This window comes from Castor canadensis, chromosome 5 (genome assembly GCF_047511655.1).
Source record: "Castor canadensis chromosome 5, mCasCan1.hap1v2, whole genome shotgun sequence".
Lineage (NCBI taxonomy): Eukaryota > Metazoa > Chordata > Mammalia > Rodentia > Castoridae > Castor > Castor canadensis.
The window spans coordinates 82402391-82420374 of NC_133390.1; the positions used below are offsets into that span (position 1 = coordinate 82402391).

Below are 17984 nucleotides of genomic sequence, written 5' to 3' on the forward strand. Positions count from 1 at the left end.
AGTGTCATCTCCTTCCTATTGTTTACTGGGACAGTTTCCCAAAACAAATAGAAGAAAAAAGAAAGAAAGAAAGAAAGGACAGGAGGGAAAAAAGGAGGGGGAGAGAGAGAGAGAGACAGAGAGACAGAGAGAGAGAGAGAAGGGAAGAAAGAAAGAAAAAGAAAAGAACTAAAGGGCAGAAAAAGCACTTGGGAACTGTCACATCTTGCTGGAGATCAAAGGTACAAAGTCTTAGAACCTGTCTTCTCCAACTCTTAACATTTAAGATTCTCAAAAGGCTTTTGGACTCACTCAGCATAATCCCAGACTTTGAACTACAATTGGTTAAAAATTGATAGAGGTGAGCATTCTGCCACTGCCATCTTTACTTAGAAGTTTATATTTTAACCCCTTGCCCCACCCCTGGGACACATATACACAAAGCTCCCATCCATCCCCCATTCTAAAGTTATGTAAATATGCAGCTAGATGTAAAACTCTAGAATTTATAGCAGACAGGAATCCTGTAGATCATCCTGGGTCATTCCTTCACACAGTTGAGGAAACTGAGTCCTCACAAGTGGTTTTGCCAAATGTCCCATAAAAAGTTCCAGGCAGGCTGTAATTAGAAACCAAGGTTTTTTGGCAACAAGTCCAGTTTTTTTCTTCTCCCTCACACTGTGCACCCACGGAGTTAGGTTTGTGTGTCTCACATGCACATGGGTTACACACACTGACACGTAGGAAACGTGCACTGAGCCTATGTAGTCTTACCTCAGGGAACAGTTTAATGACTTGAATTTCAGGCAGCTGAAAGGTTTCTGCGGGTGGAGGTTGAAATAAACAAGAAAAGCCACTGTGGAGATGTGAATGGAAAAGTACCAGCCCTCCCTTCCTGCGCACATTCTTCCGCTCTCCAGCTCTCCTACCATCCAGGCTGGCTTCAGATAGGCTTGTGCATGGTCAGGTGTACAGAGGGCGGTGTGGGGAAGAAAAAAAAGAAAAAAGAAATGCAGGCACAACACGCAAATCAAGTTTTTCCACTTCTAACCTTAGGTAGTAGAGACTGCTAAGTACAGCAGCCCAGCCAGCAGGCAGGCCAACCAGCCACCCTGAGTTTACAAACACTCAAGTCCCTTCCTCCCCTCTTCCCTCTCTCATAGTCCAGCTGCTGCTTTCCCTCATGCTAAGGTTTCATAGGAAGTGAAAGCCCTGTTATTCAAAACAGTGATTGAATACAATAAACAAATGATTACGAGCTCCCACCCCCATCACTGCTCTATTTTAAGCTCCAGGTATTTATTTCCATTTAAAATAAGTGAGGAAAAATGTGGACAATCAGTGTTCTGGGGAAAACTTGAGCCTGGCTGAAAAGTTTGCTAAATGGGGAAAATAATCAGAATAATAAAAACTGAAAGCAGGTAGTATATGGATCAAAACAAAATGTTGATGCTTTCTTTTCAAAAGGTAGTGTCTGGAAATCATTCTCTCCTTTTCCTTTTAATGTGTCAAAACTTTCTATTCAATTTCCTTACTTTATTTATTTTTGGTGGTGCTGGGGATTGAACCCAGGGTCTTGAGCATGCTAGGCAAGTACTTTACCACTGAGCTATATCCCTTGTTTCCTCAATTTCTCTAAACCCTCTCCTTTTTCAAAGGAAAATATAAGACAGCTTGTTGATGACAGTTCAAAATGAAGGATTCGAAATGCAACAGAGATAAAATTCAACAAGTCAGCTAGATAACATCTCCCCTTACTCATCAAAAGTCATGTCAAGTGCACAGGTTGCAAGCATAACTGAATCCAAAAGACCACCAGTATGCACATCCTCATCATGACCTGGAGTTGGTTCTGAGAGCCAGTTTACAGTTTACAAAGGGCCCAATATAGCCTTGCTTTCCTCAATTCTGCAAAAAACCAGGATAACCACCTCCAAATCCAGATTGTCAGGTCAACCTGATCTTTTGAAATGACACAAGACCATCAAACCACATAGCCCCATTTCAGTTGTGTTCCTGGGGTGGCACACACCTCTTGTGTGTGTGTATGGTGGTGTGGAGGGTGATCCTTTGGATGACCTACCCTCTGGAAAGAAGGGAACCTGGAAGTGATTGATCTGCAAAGTTCTTTCCAGTTTCAAAAATCTATAATCCTGTGATGTGACAGCCTAAAGAACTACTAAGGTACCTGAGGTTTCTGACAGGTGAAGCCCACTTTGAGTTTTGAACCCCCTTAGAAAGTAGGAGGACAGTGTTTGTTCCAGGGTTAGCTTCCTTTTTGGCTCTGACTAAATCGTGGGGAAAGTTTTGTGAAGGGAACTGCATATGAAATGTGTTGCTCTCCTTAAATAGATATAATTTTAGGACCAGGCTATTTTATTTTGTAATAAAGCTTTATTTATCCAGCAGCTGTGATCAGGACCTATTCCTATGCTCTGTCCATTGGGCAAAGAGACTGGCTGGGCTGGTCCTCTACTCTGAGTATTAACTACTAGTAACCATTAAGTTGTGACACTTGTTGATACAGGGTGTCCTCAAGTCTGCAGGAATCATTCATAGGACCCCAGACATGGAATCACTCTTCAGGGCTTCTTAAGAATGATTTAAAAGAATTTGAATATATTCAAGGCAGTCCTTTATTTACGCCTATAACCTAGCAGTGCTAGAACGAGGGAGGCCCACGTACTGATGTCGACTGGGACCAATGGGAAGAGACTAAGAATAACAGAAGGAAGGCCATTCAGGAAGAAATCAAACTGGTATAAAATGTGATAAAGTTACTTTGAGAAGTGAGTGCACATTTTTCCTCTTCATTCATTCAGTTGAGAGAAAAGAGACTCACCTAAAAGTAAGTGTTTATCTTTAGAATATTTTCAATAATCTTTTTTTCTCTCTCTTTTTCAATGGGTCTCCTTCTGTTCTGGTCAATTTCTTTCGATGTAAACACATTGATTTGGAAAAAAGGAAAAAAAAACCCAAAATAGTAATAGAAATGTGGGACTCTGGTACATGGTCCCAGAAACAATGTGCGGAGAAAGTTTGAGATAGTTGATTATGGGGTTAATTATCTACAAAGCAGGCTTGGTGGGTCCTTTCTCCTGAGGCTCCTTGCAGAGAATTAAAGAGGGCTGAGGTTTGAGAAGGGTGAATTCTTCCCAGCCCCCACTCTGACTGGTTCTACAGCCTGAGGGAGCAGATTTCCCTTTGCTCTGCAGCGCCCCCATGAGGCTAAGAGTGGAGTGACAAACAGAACACAGGAGGGACAAACTTAGTATGTTAAAGCTAAGGATGGCAGTCAAGGGATGATGCAGATGGCAGCTTTGACAGGAAAAGTGACCAAAAATCTTAAAGTTAATTCCATTATAGAACCAACAATATAGCAGAGTCATATAATTCATATTCCAATATACTGATGCGTCTGGGAAACCCTAAAGAGCTTACTATTGCTTACAAAAGATAGAAATCAGGCATACAAACACACAAAGAGAATCACTTCAGCAAAATTGGGGTATCATTTTGAGTCCAGTGGGATTCGTTTAATACTCTTTAAAATGAGAGGGAAAGGAACTGAGAGAGAGAGACAGAGAGAACGAGAGAGAAAGAGAGACTGTGCTTTCTGGCAGCATGAATCTGCACTTGACAAAGTCATGTGTCTTTGGAAGTAAAATGTTCTTTTCAACAGTGGTGACAGGATTAGACCTATGTATATTTTTCAAAAATCCTTCCCAAGACAGGCTTTTCTGCAGAGGCTGCAGTAATCCATCTGTCAGTAAGTATTAAAACATTCAGATTTCACAGGGACAGACACTTACGCGTATTTCCTAAGCTCCAGCCCCCTATGAAAAATAATTAGCCCCTTTGGACTTCCCCAAGTTCTAAAACCTGTGCCACAGCCTTTTGCTGTGCATGGACAACAGCACTTCCAGCTGTAGCTGAAACTTCTTATGGGACTGTCAGGGGAAGAAATCCCAAATATCCTAGCAAACAACCATCAACCTTTCGAAGCTCTGCTTGTGTCTCCATTATAAATCTGAATTAGGGGTTGTGTTAGGCAGATTGTTTTGGGATGTATCTTTATTAGACATCAATATGTGAGGAAATTTTGTGGAACCTTTAAGGAGTCATCTGTGACTTAATGAGTTGCTTGAAGGACTCCCAGAGCCAAAGCCCAGAACAGCCTGACCTTTCAAAGCTTCTTCTAGTCCAAAAACTTTGGGTTAATTCTTGAGGAATCTGAAATATTATTTTCCCCTCACACCCTTCTTTTAAGAGAGATACATAAAAGAAACAAGAGTCTCCCTCATTCAGGGATGAGTAGGAGGGGAAAAAACCCCAACCAACATTTAAATAGGGAAATTGGCAACACTGAACAAACAAACCAGGGCCCACAGTGAAATGATTCTGCACTACATAAAAAGAAAGGAAGAAAAAGAAAAAGGAAAGATCGATTTCCCTCTCTCCTCCTCCCTTCAACTCAGCTCCAGAGCTAAGAGGAGCACTGCTGCATGCAGTGAGTCTAGTTGTGGCACAGTCTGTTCTAAATACACGCAGTATCTGTGATACTGGCACCGCAGGCCTTTAGAATTCCCTCCGACTGATCCCTTCAACACAGACTGAAGAGATTTTTTTAACAATGACCTTGAAACAAGCCGGGGTGGGGGGGGGGATCAAGTCCTTAAGAAAAAGCAAAACACAAACATGTATTTGGCTCAGAAGTTTGTAGAACACACACATACACATATACCCGTTTCTTGCAACAAGAAATTTTCTAAGAGTCAACAATAACAGAAAGAGTAAATCCACTACTTGTTGTCCTGGAAAGAAGCAAACCAAACCAAAACAAATCCTTTGAACAGTTCTCTCAAGTTCAAGAGAGCCTTCCTTTAGTTAAAGTCCAAGGGGAAAAAGGAAATTGCAGCAAATAAGTGGGGGTTGGGGTTGTCACATATGACCAAAAATCAAAGCTTCTGTCAATAGTATCAGTATTGCAATAATACATCTTCTTTCAGATGCTTGAGCGATTAGATAGGGAAAGAAAAAGCAGACATAAAACCAAAAAACCAACCCATGGCGGATCCTACTATTTACGTAACATCACAAACTTGCAAAAGGCAAAAATCAGAAGCAAAAATCCGAAAACCATCAAAATACAACAACCAGAAATCCCAAGCCACCACACCAAAAAACTCAAAAACAACCCCTCCTTCTATCCCAAATTAAAAAAAAAACAAAACAACAACAAAAAAGCAAATGAACCCACCGAAAACTGCTTGGCTAATATTTTTCTCGTGGTGCCTAATATTCTAGCTGGAAAGAGCTGTGGTGTTTATTGTTTTGCTTTGTTTTTTTTTTTTTCTTTACTCCCCCCGCAACCCTACTATATATATAACATACTTGTTCCAATGGTTCAAATCTTTCTCTCCCTTCTGTGTATTTAGCTCGAGGAGCTGAGTTTATGGGTAAGGAGGCAGAATTAGTCCCAGACCCCGGGAAAGCAAAGCGCACTCCCCCTCTTATGTCACCGAATAGCAAATTAGTTCTCAGAATTCCAGAGGCCGAGCTTTGCTACAGCGAAGACGTGAACGTCACAGAGGAGGCGCCCACGTGACGGTGGCGGAGCAGCTTGTACCATCATGCCGGACCCCGGCAGGGAGAGTCACCTTCTGTCTCCTCAAACCCCTAAAACAAACCTCTATATACAAGACGCTTATCCTGCAAGGACCACGAAATATGTCGAACGACTGGAAAATATTGTGGGTTTGAGGGGATTTTATGGGGCAAAAGAGGCAAAAACTCCGGAGAGCTGACACCGAGTCCTCCCCTGCCACGTAGCAGTGGTAAAGTCCACAGCTCAAATTCCGAGAATTGAGCTCTGTTGATTCTTAGAACTGGGGTTCTTAGAAGTGGTGATGCAAGAAGTTTCTAGGAAAGGCCGGACACCAGGTGATTATTGCTGTTGCTGCCGCCGCTGCTGCTGCTGCCGCCGCCGCCACTGTTGCTGCTGGTGCCGCTGTCGCCGCCGCTGCTCATGATCATTATTTTACCTTTTAATTCTTTTTTTTCCGCTTTTGCCAAATGCTTTGGCTCCAAGTTTCCTATGTGTATCTATTGATATAAATGTATATATTTATTTATTCTAGCTGTCAGGTGTTAAAATAAATGCCGAAGATTAGTCCCACGTCTCTCCCACTTTAGGATATAGATTTTTTAAAATATTTATTATTATTTTTGTTGTCTTTGAGTGAATCGGCCGGTTTGGGGAGGCTTTGCTGCCATCCCTTAGGTTGTTTAGGTTTCTGAAAAGGAGGTGGAGGAGAGAAGGAGGAGAATTAGGGGGCAGCCGGAGCAGAGAGGACGAGACAGGGTTTAGGGCAAATCTGGGGGCTGTCTGGCCTCAGACGGCGGGGAGGACGCGCGCTCGCGCTCTCGCCCTTTCTGCTGCTGCTTGCGTACGGCTTGTGATCTCGCTGGATTTGTGCGGCTCTGTTTTTTTTCCCTCTTTTCTCGCTTGCAAACTGCCTTCCTTGCTCTCTCGCTCCTGCCTCCCCTTCCCTTTCTCCCTCCTCCCTTCCCTCGCCTCTCCTTCCTTCCCCTCTCCCGTCCTTCTGGGTAACTCCGGGAGGCGAGGAGGGAGGCTGCCTGCCCGCTCGCCCCGCTGGCTGCCTTCCACCCGTCTCGGTCCTTTAGATCCCCTGCCTTCCAGCCGAGCCGAGATTTGGAAGGAAAAAATGCAAGCGAACTCATCGGGTGGTTTTTTTTTTGGGTTTTTTTTTTTTTTTCATTTTGGTCATAAACCTAGATGAAGTATCGTGTCTACTGTTTCCTTTGAGAACCGTGATTTTCCTAACGAGAGACGAGTGTTTTGGTGTCCCCTTCCCCTGTGTTTTGGGGTTTAGCCTTGCATGGGAGGGGGGCGGGGATGTTGAATACTCTTAAAATTATTCTTTCTCGCTTGTAGTCGAGGGAGTCGGGAACCCCCGCGCGCTCCATCTGCCCATCCTGAGGAGAGAGCTGATGGCGGGACAGGGATTTGGGGGGTGGGTAGGAAAGGGGTGCGCGTTTGCACCTGCGGCGCTTTTCAGTATGCGGGGACTCTGGGAACCTTGATAGGACAGGAGAGCGAGAAGGTGGCGGGATTTCTGGCGGCCGCGGTGTTTGTATTATGGGCTCTGCGTGACTCTGTGCTGGCTCTCAATGGTTGTGCCCTCCCTTTTCTAAATTTTATTTCATTTTTCCCTTGGTGCAAGCTCTGTAAAAAGGCAACTGTGGGCCTGAGTGTAGTGGACGCTAGGCTTCAGATTCCCAAGGTCCTTACACGGGGCGAGGGAAAAGACAGACAGAGCCCCAGCCCTCGTTCCTTGCGTGCAAGACCCAGGAGGGGAGAAGGGCACTTTGTGGCTCTGGCTGGGGGATCCAGCACACGAGGAGCGGGCGCGAAAGGGAGATCTTTGTGAGTGATTTTGCAAAAATAGATTGCGAGGTTGGTTGGATTTGCAACCTGTGGCTCTCCTCGAGGGAGCAGGAATGGGGGATGGCGGCGGCGGCGGCGGCGGCCCGGGGCGGGAGAGGGCAGGGAGTTGAAGCCTAGATAATCTGCTGCGCTAGGGGCAGCAGGAGCGAGGGGCCACCCCCCTGCCGAATGTAGTGACTTGTCTTGAGAACTGGGAGCTGCGTTGTCTTTATGATCCTGTGTTATTGGAACCCTGGCGAAAAATGGAACTAGTATGGCAATAGTGAGTTTTAAAACTACCCCATGGAAAACAAAAACACAACCTAGAAGATTTTTTAAAAGAGTGGGGGAAAAAAAAAAAAGGACCCTCTGTGTTATTGTCCCCTCCCGCAAAGCCTAAAACTTGGTGGTGGAGACGGTGGAGGTCCTGGCAGTGGAGCAGGAGGAATGACCCAGACGGTACCAGAGAGCCAATTATTCCTCCTAGAAAAGTGATTTAATCTTTTATAGATTGTTTCAATCACTTTATAGTTTCCAGGGGGAAAATCTTGTCAAGTGTTACATTTTTTTTTAAGTAAAGCGAGTGTCAGTAGATGCATTTTTTTTATTGTCCAGAAAAAATAAAGTGGGACAGGAGAGAGGGCACGAGGGAAAGGACTGTTTTAGAAATACAGTTTGTGGCTCTGAGCGATGCCACTGGCTTCCTCTACAGAGACTGCCGGTTTCCTTTTTTTTTTTTTTTTTTTTTAAAGAAAGGTGTGTGTGTGTGGTTTTAATAAATAACTTTTAAAAAATGAGAGAAGGGCGGGCAAGATCCATCAGGAGGCAGGTATCTATTTTGCTCACTATTTACTACCAAGAGCTTTTGGCACTGGAACAGAACCTCGTAAATCTGCAGCCCAAGTTGAAGTTCATCTGGCCCTAGTCCACACGCTATTCCTGGAGGTAGCAAACATGAGCTCCAAGGAGAGAGGTGAAATCACATTCTTGCTTTAAAGTACATGCTTTTTTAAAAGAGAAGATATTGGTTGGGGGAGAGAGGAAATGGAGAGAAAGCACCAGGAGATGAATATTCTCATGCTAAAATGAGTTCAGTTGAGCCTTCAGGCCAAAATAGAAACCTGTAGATGGGAAATACCCTCTCCCCCAAGTTTATATAAATAGAAGTTTCCAGTATCCTATTTGACAGAATTTCTAATATTGTAGGCTCAAGCACTGACTGATTTTAAGGGTCTGTTGATAGTGACAGTTACAATACATGCTCATTAAAAGGTCGATGACTTGAAGGAAGAGAAGCCTGGAAAAGCAAGAATTCTCCAATTGTTCTTTTCCTCTCCTGCTCAGTTTTGAAGGGTTTTTACCTCAGTGCTTTCTTGAAAAGACTTTCTAATTTATTCTGGTTTGGTGGACAGGGATTGAACTCCTAAATTCTTGAGCTGTCGTTTACTGAGCCCTTGAAGAGTTCCAGTTATGGGTTGAGTAAATGGTAGCCATGACTAGATGTCAAAATCCTTCCTTCCCTCTATCCATCTCCGGATAGCCACACTCAGAACCCACTTTGTTGTGAAAAACTTGAGTTTAAGATGAGGTAGTGCGGCAGCGCCACCCCTCGGTAGGTGAAACTATTGACAAGAGTCAAATATTTTAAAAATAATTGTGAAATAACCTTAATGAGGCATTTTTTTCCCCCGAGGAGATTAAAATATTTAGGGAGATAAAAACTTTTAAAAGAAGAACATTGCAGTTGATAGCTCAAAAGGAGAAGAAAATCACTGCTTTCCAACTAGCATAGTGTCATAATAGGCCACGTAGTTCCAATAATTTAGGGGAAAGGGGCATGGAGGCAGGAGGTGTCTGATTAGCCTTAAGAAGGTGAGGTCTCCGGGTAGAGGTTGCTCTCCTTTGCCTTTGGACTAGACTTCTTAGGACACCTGAATTCTGCCGCCTGTCTGAAGGAAGGTTGTTTTGGTGTAAAAAACCGTAGTGATTGAAAGTGTTGTAGTTTCGCTGGCGGCGGTGGTTGTGGAGGGGGGAGGTCTGCGGGTGGCATGGGGCAATGGTAGATGAATCTGCACCGCTCTGCGAGTCAAAGTAGCACCGCGCGTGCCGGTTTCCTGCACTGCGCAACAAGTGGGAATGCCGCCGCACGCTGAGCGAGGGCGATGTGCACTGGCAGAGCTGGCCTGCTTCTCTTCGCTCCAAAGGGAGCCAGGAACCGCTCCTCCCAACTCTTCCGCCTCCCAGTCCTCCCCTCCAAAAGACCGTTTTCGCCCCCCACTTCCCAACTTTGCCTGGCGCAGTGAGTCTGGATGGGACCTGGCCTTGGCCCCCAGATCCCTTATCCTCCTTGCGGACTATGAGTTTATTCCCGACTTTCTTTGCTGGCCACAGTTTTTTGTGTGTGTGTTTTCTCTTTTCTTTTCTTTTCAAGAATCTTTGCTAATACCGTCGAGTGTCTTTTTTGAAGACAAATGCACCCTTTCTTTGCCTTCCCAATATATTTAGCTTTGCGGAAATGGGCTGGAGGGAGAAGTCAGATCAACGTATAACACAAGAAAGCGGCTCCAGAAACCGCGTGGTGATTGCTAGAGGCGTGAGCATAGGGAAGAACGGAATTATGTATCCATTAAATTAAATGTTTTCTAGCTTTGTTTTTGGAAGCAACTTCACCCCCACCCCCGAGAGACAGAAAAAAGGGGGGGGGGGGGGCGGTGAGGTGGACCCGGTGTGGAAGGCTGTGGTTGTCTCGGACGGGCTGAGTCCGCCACCTAGCGGTGGGTCGTGATCGAGGCTCGCCCCCACCTTGGGTGGTGGGCACACCCTTTCACCCTTGGGTCTCTCAGTGTCCTGACTCGGTGCTAGGGGTGACAAGGAGAGCATCCTCCAATGCGGTCGGGATCCTACTTCCAAAGTTTTGACTAGACGGACGAAAATTAGGCCCCAGAATGCTTGTCCCGGCCTCAGTTGCTTAGCGTTAGTGTCATAGCTCAAGTAAGAGAAAAGATAACACTCACTGAGGACTTTATCTAAGGCCCCACCAGGGAGAAGGTCGGTAGTGGAAGGATGCCATTCAAAAGCTCCAGGGCTTTAGGATTCTTAAACTCCTCTTTGCGTTTGAGGAACTAGACCTGACTAGTGACCAGATTATAAGCTTCTGAATTCCAGGACAGTGACTTAAAGTAAAAGGCGAGTTTATCCCAGATCCTTTAAAGTATCTAAAAGGAAGGAACCCTTATGTTAATCTCTTGAATCACTGTAGTAGCCAGAGCACACTGGAAACGGCGCCCCAGCAGTCTTGGAGGAATTTGTGTAGAAAGTGTGGCCTAAGATTTTCGGTAACGGGTACAAAACGTCTGCAGTGATGCTGAGGAATGGGGTGTCTCAGGGGTATGCGTGTGCTGGGGAGGGAATTTCTAAGGCCTACTAAGTATGCAGGGTTGCAGAGGTGCACAGCACTCCTCTAGAGGCTCCCATTTGGACATTGAAATCACTCTCTTCCTGTTTCTTCTCTCCTTATCTTAGTGGCCTGGCGAGAAATCAGTTGTATGCATGGGTGTATAGGTGTGGTGGAAGGTCACATGGATAGGTAGAGTAGAATCCTCCCAGAATTTTTTTTTTGCCACAACATCGCAGTAAAGTTTTCTGTCTCAGAGCTCTTGATTTAAGATGGTAAGCGCGCACCGGCGTGCTGGCGGCCTCTAGCGGCAGCCAGCACGCTCACAAGCCCGAGTCGGAGCTGTCATCCCCGCCCAAGTCCACCGGAATCGAGTTCAGCCTCTCCCACTGCGGGAGCTGTCACAGGCCGAGTCGGAGAAACGCGCCTCTGTTCGGGTTGGAAAAGAATCTGGGGACGTGTTTGAAGCGCGGTCAAGTTTGACTCATCGCTTTCCAAGGACAGTTAGTGCCTTCCATCTTCATTAACGTGAATAAAGACCTTGGCTGACTTCTGTCCAGATCGAATTTTAAAAGGCATTGTTAGCTTGGGGAGATCATGCCTCTGTCCCTCCCGCTGCCCCACCACCTTTTTTTTTTTTTTTTTGCAAAGGCGGAGCCCAGTTCAGCCAGGATGGCCGAGAGATCTCTGCCGGGGACTTGGTTTGCTGGCATTGTCTGCTGACCTTCTGGAAAGCTGTCTTAAGCCAGGCGCATGGGCAGCATCCCTTCTGCTTCTCCTCTTCAGATCTTGATGATAAAACACATCCCTTAATTTTATTGCATTTCCTAGAAGCTTGCAGGCTTGCAAGTGCACTGAGGCAAGAAACGTGATAGAAATGAAAGTCAGGACATAATGTCCCCGAATACCCAAAGTGGCTTGTGGAGGCCATCGGGCTATCAAACTCGCTTTTATTTACTGTCACCACCCCACTCACCCGTCCCCCAGTCAAGAACACGAAGCTTTCCCCCTTACCCCCAGAACAAAAACAACACAGCGGTTAGACTGCCGCCTACCGCCAGACCTCGATGACTAGACCGGAGCAGCTTGTTAGCTGAGATGCTGCTGGGAAAGAGCGCTCCTGCAGGAGCCCTGGTGCGTGTTTCACTGCGACAATTCCAACTTTATTAAAATTCCTTGTCTCTGTCCCCAAACAGTGTTTTGCACTTTGAAATTCCTCTTTGGATTTTTCAGCGAGCTATTGGAGTTATTAGATTACCAATAATCCAACAGCCAGCCTGGATAGAGAAGGGGCAGGGGCGGGGTTAGGGAGAGGCATTTTCCAAATCAAGAAACTGGTCAAACTAGGTCAATGGGAAGGAGGGGCGGGGTGAGAAAGGGATTGTCGTTTCAAGTCTTGATGCAGGGCTCTCTCTAGTGTTAGGCAGCGGTAAGGACACGATTAGATTTGAGCTACCAGAACCACGGGACTCCTAATTTTTAATAAATGCAGGTTTTAACTTTCCGGATATTCACCCCATCCCATGTCAAATTCCAGCCTTCTCTTTTTTTTCTCGCCTTTAGCCCGCAGGCGAAGGGAAAAGACAGCCACAAAATAGTATCTTGAGGCCAGAGAGGCCCTAAGTATTTGAGGGCCTACCCTGACTCCGCCTCCGCGGCAAAAGAGATGCGGGGCGCAGTGTGACGCCACCCGCTAGTTTTAGGACCGGACTGAGGCCTCTGAGCCTGAGTCTTTCGTACCCCCAAACCCTGTTACCGAAAGCATCTCCCGGAACCCCCTATCGAGACCAATTAGGAGGTGGCGCCCAGGGGTTTTTAATTCCTGGGAAGGCAAGGTACCTTTGGAGTGCGCCGGCTCGCGCGTTGGGGTCGGCGCCCCGGCCTCTACCAAGTTGGAACCGTATCTCTGAGGTTTTAGGAAAACAGGGTTCAGAAATTCCGAAACCTGGCCGGTTCAGCCTGGTAGCGCCTATTCTAAAAGACTTTGGGCGGAAACCGAGACGAGCTGGGTTCTCTTTCTTGCCAACGTAGGCGGAAGGAGTTTTTGGTTTAGTTTTCCTCCAACTCGGCTGGGTCGCTCAGGATGGAGACCCTTAACCCTAGGGACTCCATTTATTTTTAACCTTAACGTCTTGCCTAAGTAATCCCTTAAAAAGCTGGGGGAAGGGAGCAGGCAAAGGGGGAAAACCCAAAAAGCATACGACGCACCAGGCAAACAAAAGCCAGAGTTGGGCAACCTGAAATCATGAAATGAACCTCGTAGCCAAACTCCTGAGTTGAATACTGGCCTCTGCTACTAACTTATCTTTCTTTCCCCATTTATAAATTGTTGTGGGGAGGGGTGGGACGGCAAGCGCAGGGTCCTGGTACCCCTGCGGACAAGGGATTTAAGGGAAAACTTGCCCTGTTCCCTGCGAGACCCCCTACTCCCACCCCTCCCTGTCCCCGGGTGAATCCCCAGCGGCCGGCGCCGCGCAGGCAGCGATCCTGGCGGCCGTCGGGGGCCGGCAGCTTCCTGGAAAGTTACTTCTCGTTGGAGCCGGCAATGGGCAGAGTGTTCTGTGAAATCCGCAGAGCTGAGATCGACTTCATTCCGGGAATGAGAGGGTTGTGCCATTCCCCTCAGTACCCCCTGCCTTGACGGCTTAACAGGAAAAAAAAAAAAAAAAGGCATACACACAATGTTAGCTACTGAGGTCCAAGAAAACTTTTATTTGAATGTCACTAAATTAAGAGCCGCCACGGTCCTACCACCCGGCCTCCGCCACGCCTTCGGGGGCTTCAGAGGCGAATGGGCAGCGGTGCCAACGTTGCCAGCTGATCGCCCGGGGGTGGGCGGTCCGTGGAAGACAGGTACGGTGAGGTGGGAGTGGGCGAGTCTGCGCAGGCTTGCCCGGGCGCGCTGGGCTCTGTTTGTGCCGGGTGTGTGACTGAGCGAATGATGCTGCCTGGGGCCAGCCCAGTGGAGGAGGGAGGAAGATGGGGTCTTTCGTATTGGCTCGCTTGCTCGCTCTTAACCTAGCCTCTCAAAGCTCTTCGCCCTCTCTTGTCTCTCTCCCTCTGTTTTTGCTGTTTTCTTTTTTTGCTTCCCCCTCCCCCCATACCTCCCATCATTTAGCGTATATACATTCTCGAGGTGCCTCGTTGAATATATGCAAGGAAAGAGCAAAGGGTGTGGGGGCGGATTAGACAACATTTAACTCTTCCTTGGTGGTTACTGCAGCCAGGACCAGGTGGGTGGGGTGTTTGGGTGGGAGATTCAGGACCCCTGCAGTTGTTTCTCCTTGATGGCCGCTCTCTTGGCTGTTGTTTGCTCTTGTGTCAGTGTCTATGACTGGACATGGTAGAAGTTTGTTCAGGACGTTGTTAGTGATTGGCTTTGAGATCTTGGATAAGTCTTTCCCAGAGACTTAATTTCCTTTGCAGTCAATCAGATAAGATACAATAATAGGTGAGAAAGGACTGAATGGTTTGCCAAAAAAAAAAAAAAAAAGTATGACGTCACCACATCTCACATGCAGAGGGAGGACAGCATTGCCCACCCCACCGCCACCCCGGAGAAGTTATGGGGTGGCTAAGACAGAGTTAGCTTACGGAGAAGTGAAGTTCATAGGGACATAGGCCTGCAGGTGTTTGCATTCGCTTTTGTGCAGGGCAGGCAGAGGCTGAAGGCAAAAAGCCCAAGGCCAGGCTGGGCTGAAAGTGGACACAGGGGAGCTGCTTTGTTTGTTTGCTTCAATCCGCATCTGGAGTGAGTCATTGCCACTTGTCATGGTGAAATGGCAAATCTGTGCTCTCTGTGGTTCCAAAAGTCTGTGACTGGAAATCCACAAGTGAGCTGGTGGTTGGAGCTGGTTAAAGGACAGCCTGGGTATTCTAGAAGTGTTTGAGGATCTCTTCCCTGAGGGAAGAGGAGAAAGCTTATAAATAAACATCATGTTGTTTCCAGCATTCTTTTTCAGAGGAAACAGTCATTGAACTCTGGTTAGGACCAAGTTATCCATCCTGAGATGGGATGAGGAGAGGAGGAGATAGGTTCTTTTGTCTTCTCTCCTGATCCCCATTTCCTTCAGTCCCCACTCACTCCCATACACACACTAACCTTGAAGCTGATGAGATTGAGTGACTGGCATTTGGGACCACAGAGAAATGTCAGTGTTTGGTTACAGATTCAAGGAAACCTCTCATTTTAGAGTGCTCATTTGGTAAGATTCAGCAGCCTGGAATGGGACAAAGTTTGTGTGGGGGAAGGAACTTAAAACTGAGATTCACCCACCTCAGGGTGCTGTCTTGCATGTTCCATAGCACGTAGGCTGATTTGGAAAGGGGACAGGAATTTCAGCCAGAAGACCTGGGGCCAGGCCATCAGCCATCTACGTGGCCCGACATGACCTCACTGGCCTCAGGCCCCTTTACTCAGAAAATAGCTCTAAAGGGCTAGCTCTTTCAAACAGGGGAAGAGCGTTCCAATATTGTTTTGTTTTCAGCCCACATTCGCTCATAAATGAGAGTCTTACACCTATGCTTTTAATGATTTTGTTTTACAGAAACCAATTTGGACAGAATACATATTTCATTAAATCTCTTTAAGGTTTAGTGATCCCTGGCCAGTTCTTAGCTAAACCACAGAGTTAAATTTTTCACCATCAGAAAGAAGCACAAACTTGGAAGCCATAGCAGTCTGTCTGGTCTTAGACCCTGGAGGAGGAGGAAGAGAGAGGAAAGGGAGAAGAAAGTTTGAAAGGAGGGTAATGATACACAGGAATGCATAGACACGCTGCTTCAAGTTGTATTCTGTAGATTCCATTTTCTCTGTGCCAGAGAATCCGGAAATCCTGCCTGACTGTTTGTCCTAGTCACTTGAACCCTTGAGTCTCAGTTTTGTTACCAGTGCAATAAGGATAAAGCTATTGACCCTATCAGCCTTGTAGAATCGTTCTAAGACTTGAAAGATAATTTTTTTAGCAAGTTTTGAGTAGCGTCCAGTGTTTTTAGTTCCCTGAGGGATCATTGTCATTAATATTGAAAGAACTACTTTTTTTTTTCCCCTTAAACTCAAGTGGCCTTTGGCTATATAAGTTTTTTCCTTTGAGAAAGGAATATATGTGTTCATGTTTATGTAATTAATGTATATAGTTGGATTCTCGGTACTCAGGGTCCAGGCATTATTATTGCAGTTTTGGGTGCCTGTTGTTTTTGTAAGAGCAGTACTGGAATATGTTTGCTAGCTTGTGGTACAACCGCACCAGTTGGCAGGGTGCAGCTATCAAAGCAAAACTAACTACGTGTGTCCTAAAATAAGACTATAGAGGACAATCTTACATTCATTAAATCAATTGCTGTTTGCTCTCTTCTCTTCCCTGCAGTTTTTAAGCAAAATTACGAACTGTGAAGCAAGGCATTGGGTGAGTAAATTAAGTTATATGCTTTAAAATTTTGTGGACAAACTGTTTATTTTTAATTTTGCCAATGTATGTGTTTCTACGAACTTTGCCACCTTTCATTAGAGGAGACAAAGGAAAGCCAATTCCCTCTCAATGGCTTCCCAGCCCCTGTACTAACTGGCTTAATGCTGTCGTATGGTCATTCCCTTCTCATTTCTCCATTCCAGCTAACTCCATCGCCTACTATGCCCCAACCCTGTGTTAGGGGTAGGTGCTCAAAGTGCAAAGCAAAACAACATGCATCTTAGAGATGAAGAGACAGCTCATGGCTGGGATAATAAAATGAAATGAAATACTGATGAAAATAGCTGCAATTTTTTGAGAACCTGCTGTGATTTAGGCACATATCTCTACATTTTAAAACCACTTAAGTATTACTGTTCCCATTTTGGAAAACCAAAGCCCAGAAACGGGAACAACCTATTCTAAATCACACAGCTAGTATAAGGCAAAGCTAGCCTGATAACTTTCCAAACATGGTTTCTCTCCATTGTAACATAATCACTGCCTCTCGATGCATAGCAGAGTATTTGGTACGTGGGGAAAACATTCAACAAATAGTCCTTTCCTTCCCCTTTTCCAAAAGAGCTTTCTATTCCAACTTCTGGATGAAGACTATTCTCCCTATTTTACAGGTATCAAGAGTGATGCCCAGAGATGGGCTATGAATTGTTCAAAGATAGAACACAAGAGACTTGAGTTGTGTTCTGTACCTTAGCAGGCTAACTTACCTGCTCTGGCACTCTTGGTAAGCAGGAAACAGCTTCTTGGGAATTAATAGGATTTTGGCATCTTTTGTTCAGGTGAAAACAAAATGGCCTCACCGGCTGATAGCTGTATTCAGTTCACCCGCCATGCCAGTGACGTTCTTCTCAACCTTAATCGCCTCCGTAGCCGTGACATCTTGACTGATGTTGTCATTGTGGTGAGCCGTGAGCAGTTTAGAGCCCATAAGACAGTCCTCATGGCCTGCAGGTGAGTGGTCTGGAAGGGAAGGGCAAATGCGGAAAAGGTAGCTGGGCGGGGAGCGGGTGATAGTGCTGGCAGAACTTGAAGACATTCTTTTTGCTCTGTGGGGAATGACATCTCTCTGGTCCCTAGATCTCAGCACATAGCCTGATTGGAGACTCCCAGGAAGTGAATGAATGAATGCACTTGTAGAAAAGAAAGAATTTCTGTTCTGTGGTCATAGTGTGGGAAGAAATCGTATACTGCTACAAGAAAGGCTGTGTTTGGGCAGTAGGGAGAATAACTGTATTTAACCAGGGAGAAAGTGAAAAGGGAGAGTCTTTAAGTAGATTAAGCAAATTAGTTTGAACTCTTTTGCTCTCTTATGCTATAACTGTGTTTATTTTATCCTGTAACTGCATTTCCGTGGGTGTTCAGAGTAGAGTAAGAGTGAGCCAGCTAATTCCTCATAATTGCCAGTATCTCAAGTTTTTAGAGCAATGTTATATTAAGTCTCTTCTTAGATCTTCCTAGTAGCCATCTGTGTTATGGATGGTACTGTTCCTCCATTTTATAGATGACAAAAGCAAAGTACAGGTAACTGATGTAGAATCAGGAATTTCTACTGCAATTAGAGAATTAGCTAACATTGATTATCAGCACTTTTTAAAAATAGTGTAGAGATCACAGCTCAAGTCCAGTCAGGCAAAATGTTAGCAAGATTCCATCTCAGCAAACAAGCTGGACATGGTGGTACATAGCTATAGAT

At 45.7% G+C, this 17984-nt stretch overlaps 1 protein-coding gene and 1 long non-coding RNA gene across 8 annotated transcripts in view; one reads left to right on the top strand and one right to left on the bottom strand.

Annotated features, from left to right (window-relative positions):
* Window positions 1–5619, bottom strand: part of LOC109700983 (uncharacterized) — a 75514-nt gene extending 69895 nt beyond the window's left edge. Inside the window, exon 1 of one of the 2 annotated variants that reach the window (XR_012447995.1) lies at window positions 754–5619. This is a non-coding gene — a long non-coding RNA (uncharacterized lncRNA). The remainder of the gene's footprint in view (window positions 1–753) is intronic. The other variant, XR_012447994.1, reaches the window with a different exon arrangement.
* Window positions 1–17984, top strand: part of Bcl6 (BCL6 transcription repressor) — a 51735-nt gene that overhangs the window by 22040 nt on the left and 11711 nt on the right. Inside the window, exons 1-4 of one of the 6 annotated variants that reach the window (XM_074073571.1) lie at window positions 5852–5922; window positions 11475–11957; window positions 16190–16228; window positions 17071–17242. In XM_074073571.1, coding sequence (XP_073929672.1) covers window positions 17082–17242 — 161 coding nt within the window. In that variant the 5' untranslated portion in view covers window positions 5852–5922; window positions 11475–11957; window positions 16190–16228; window positions 17071–17081. Of the gene's footprint in view, window positions 1–5637; window positions 5923–11474; window positions 11958–12008; window positions 13677–13699; window positions 15029–16189; window positions 16229–17070; window positions 17243–17984 lie in introns of those variants that run through there. The other 5 variants (XM_020186345.2, XM_020186340.2, XM_020186342.2 and 2 more) reach the window with 5 other exon arrangements.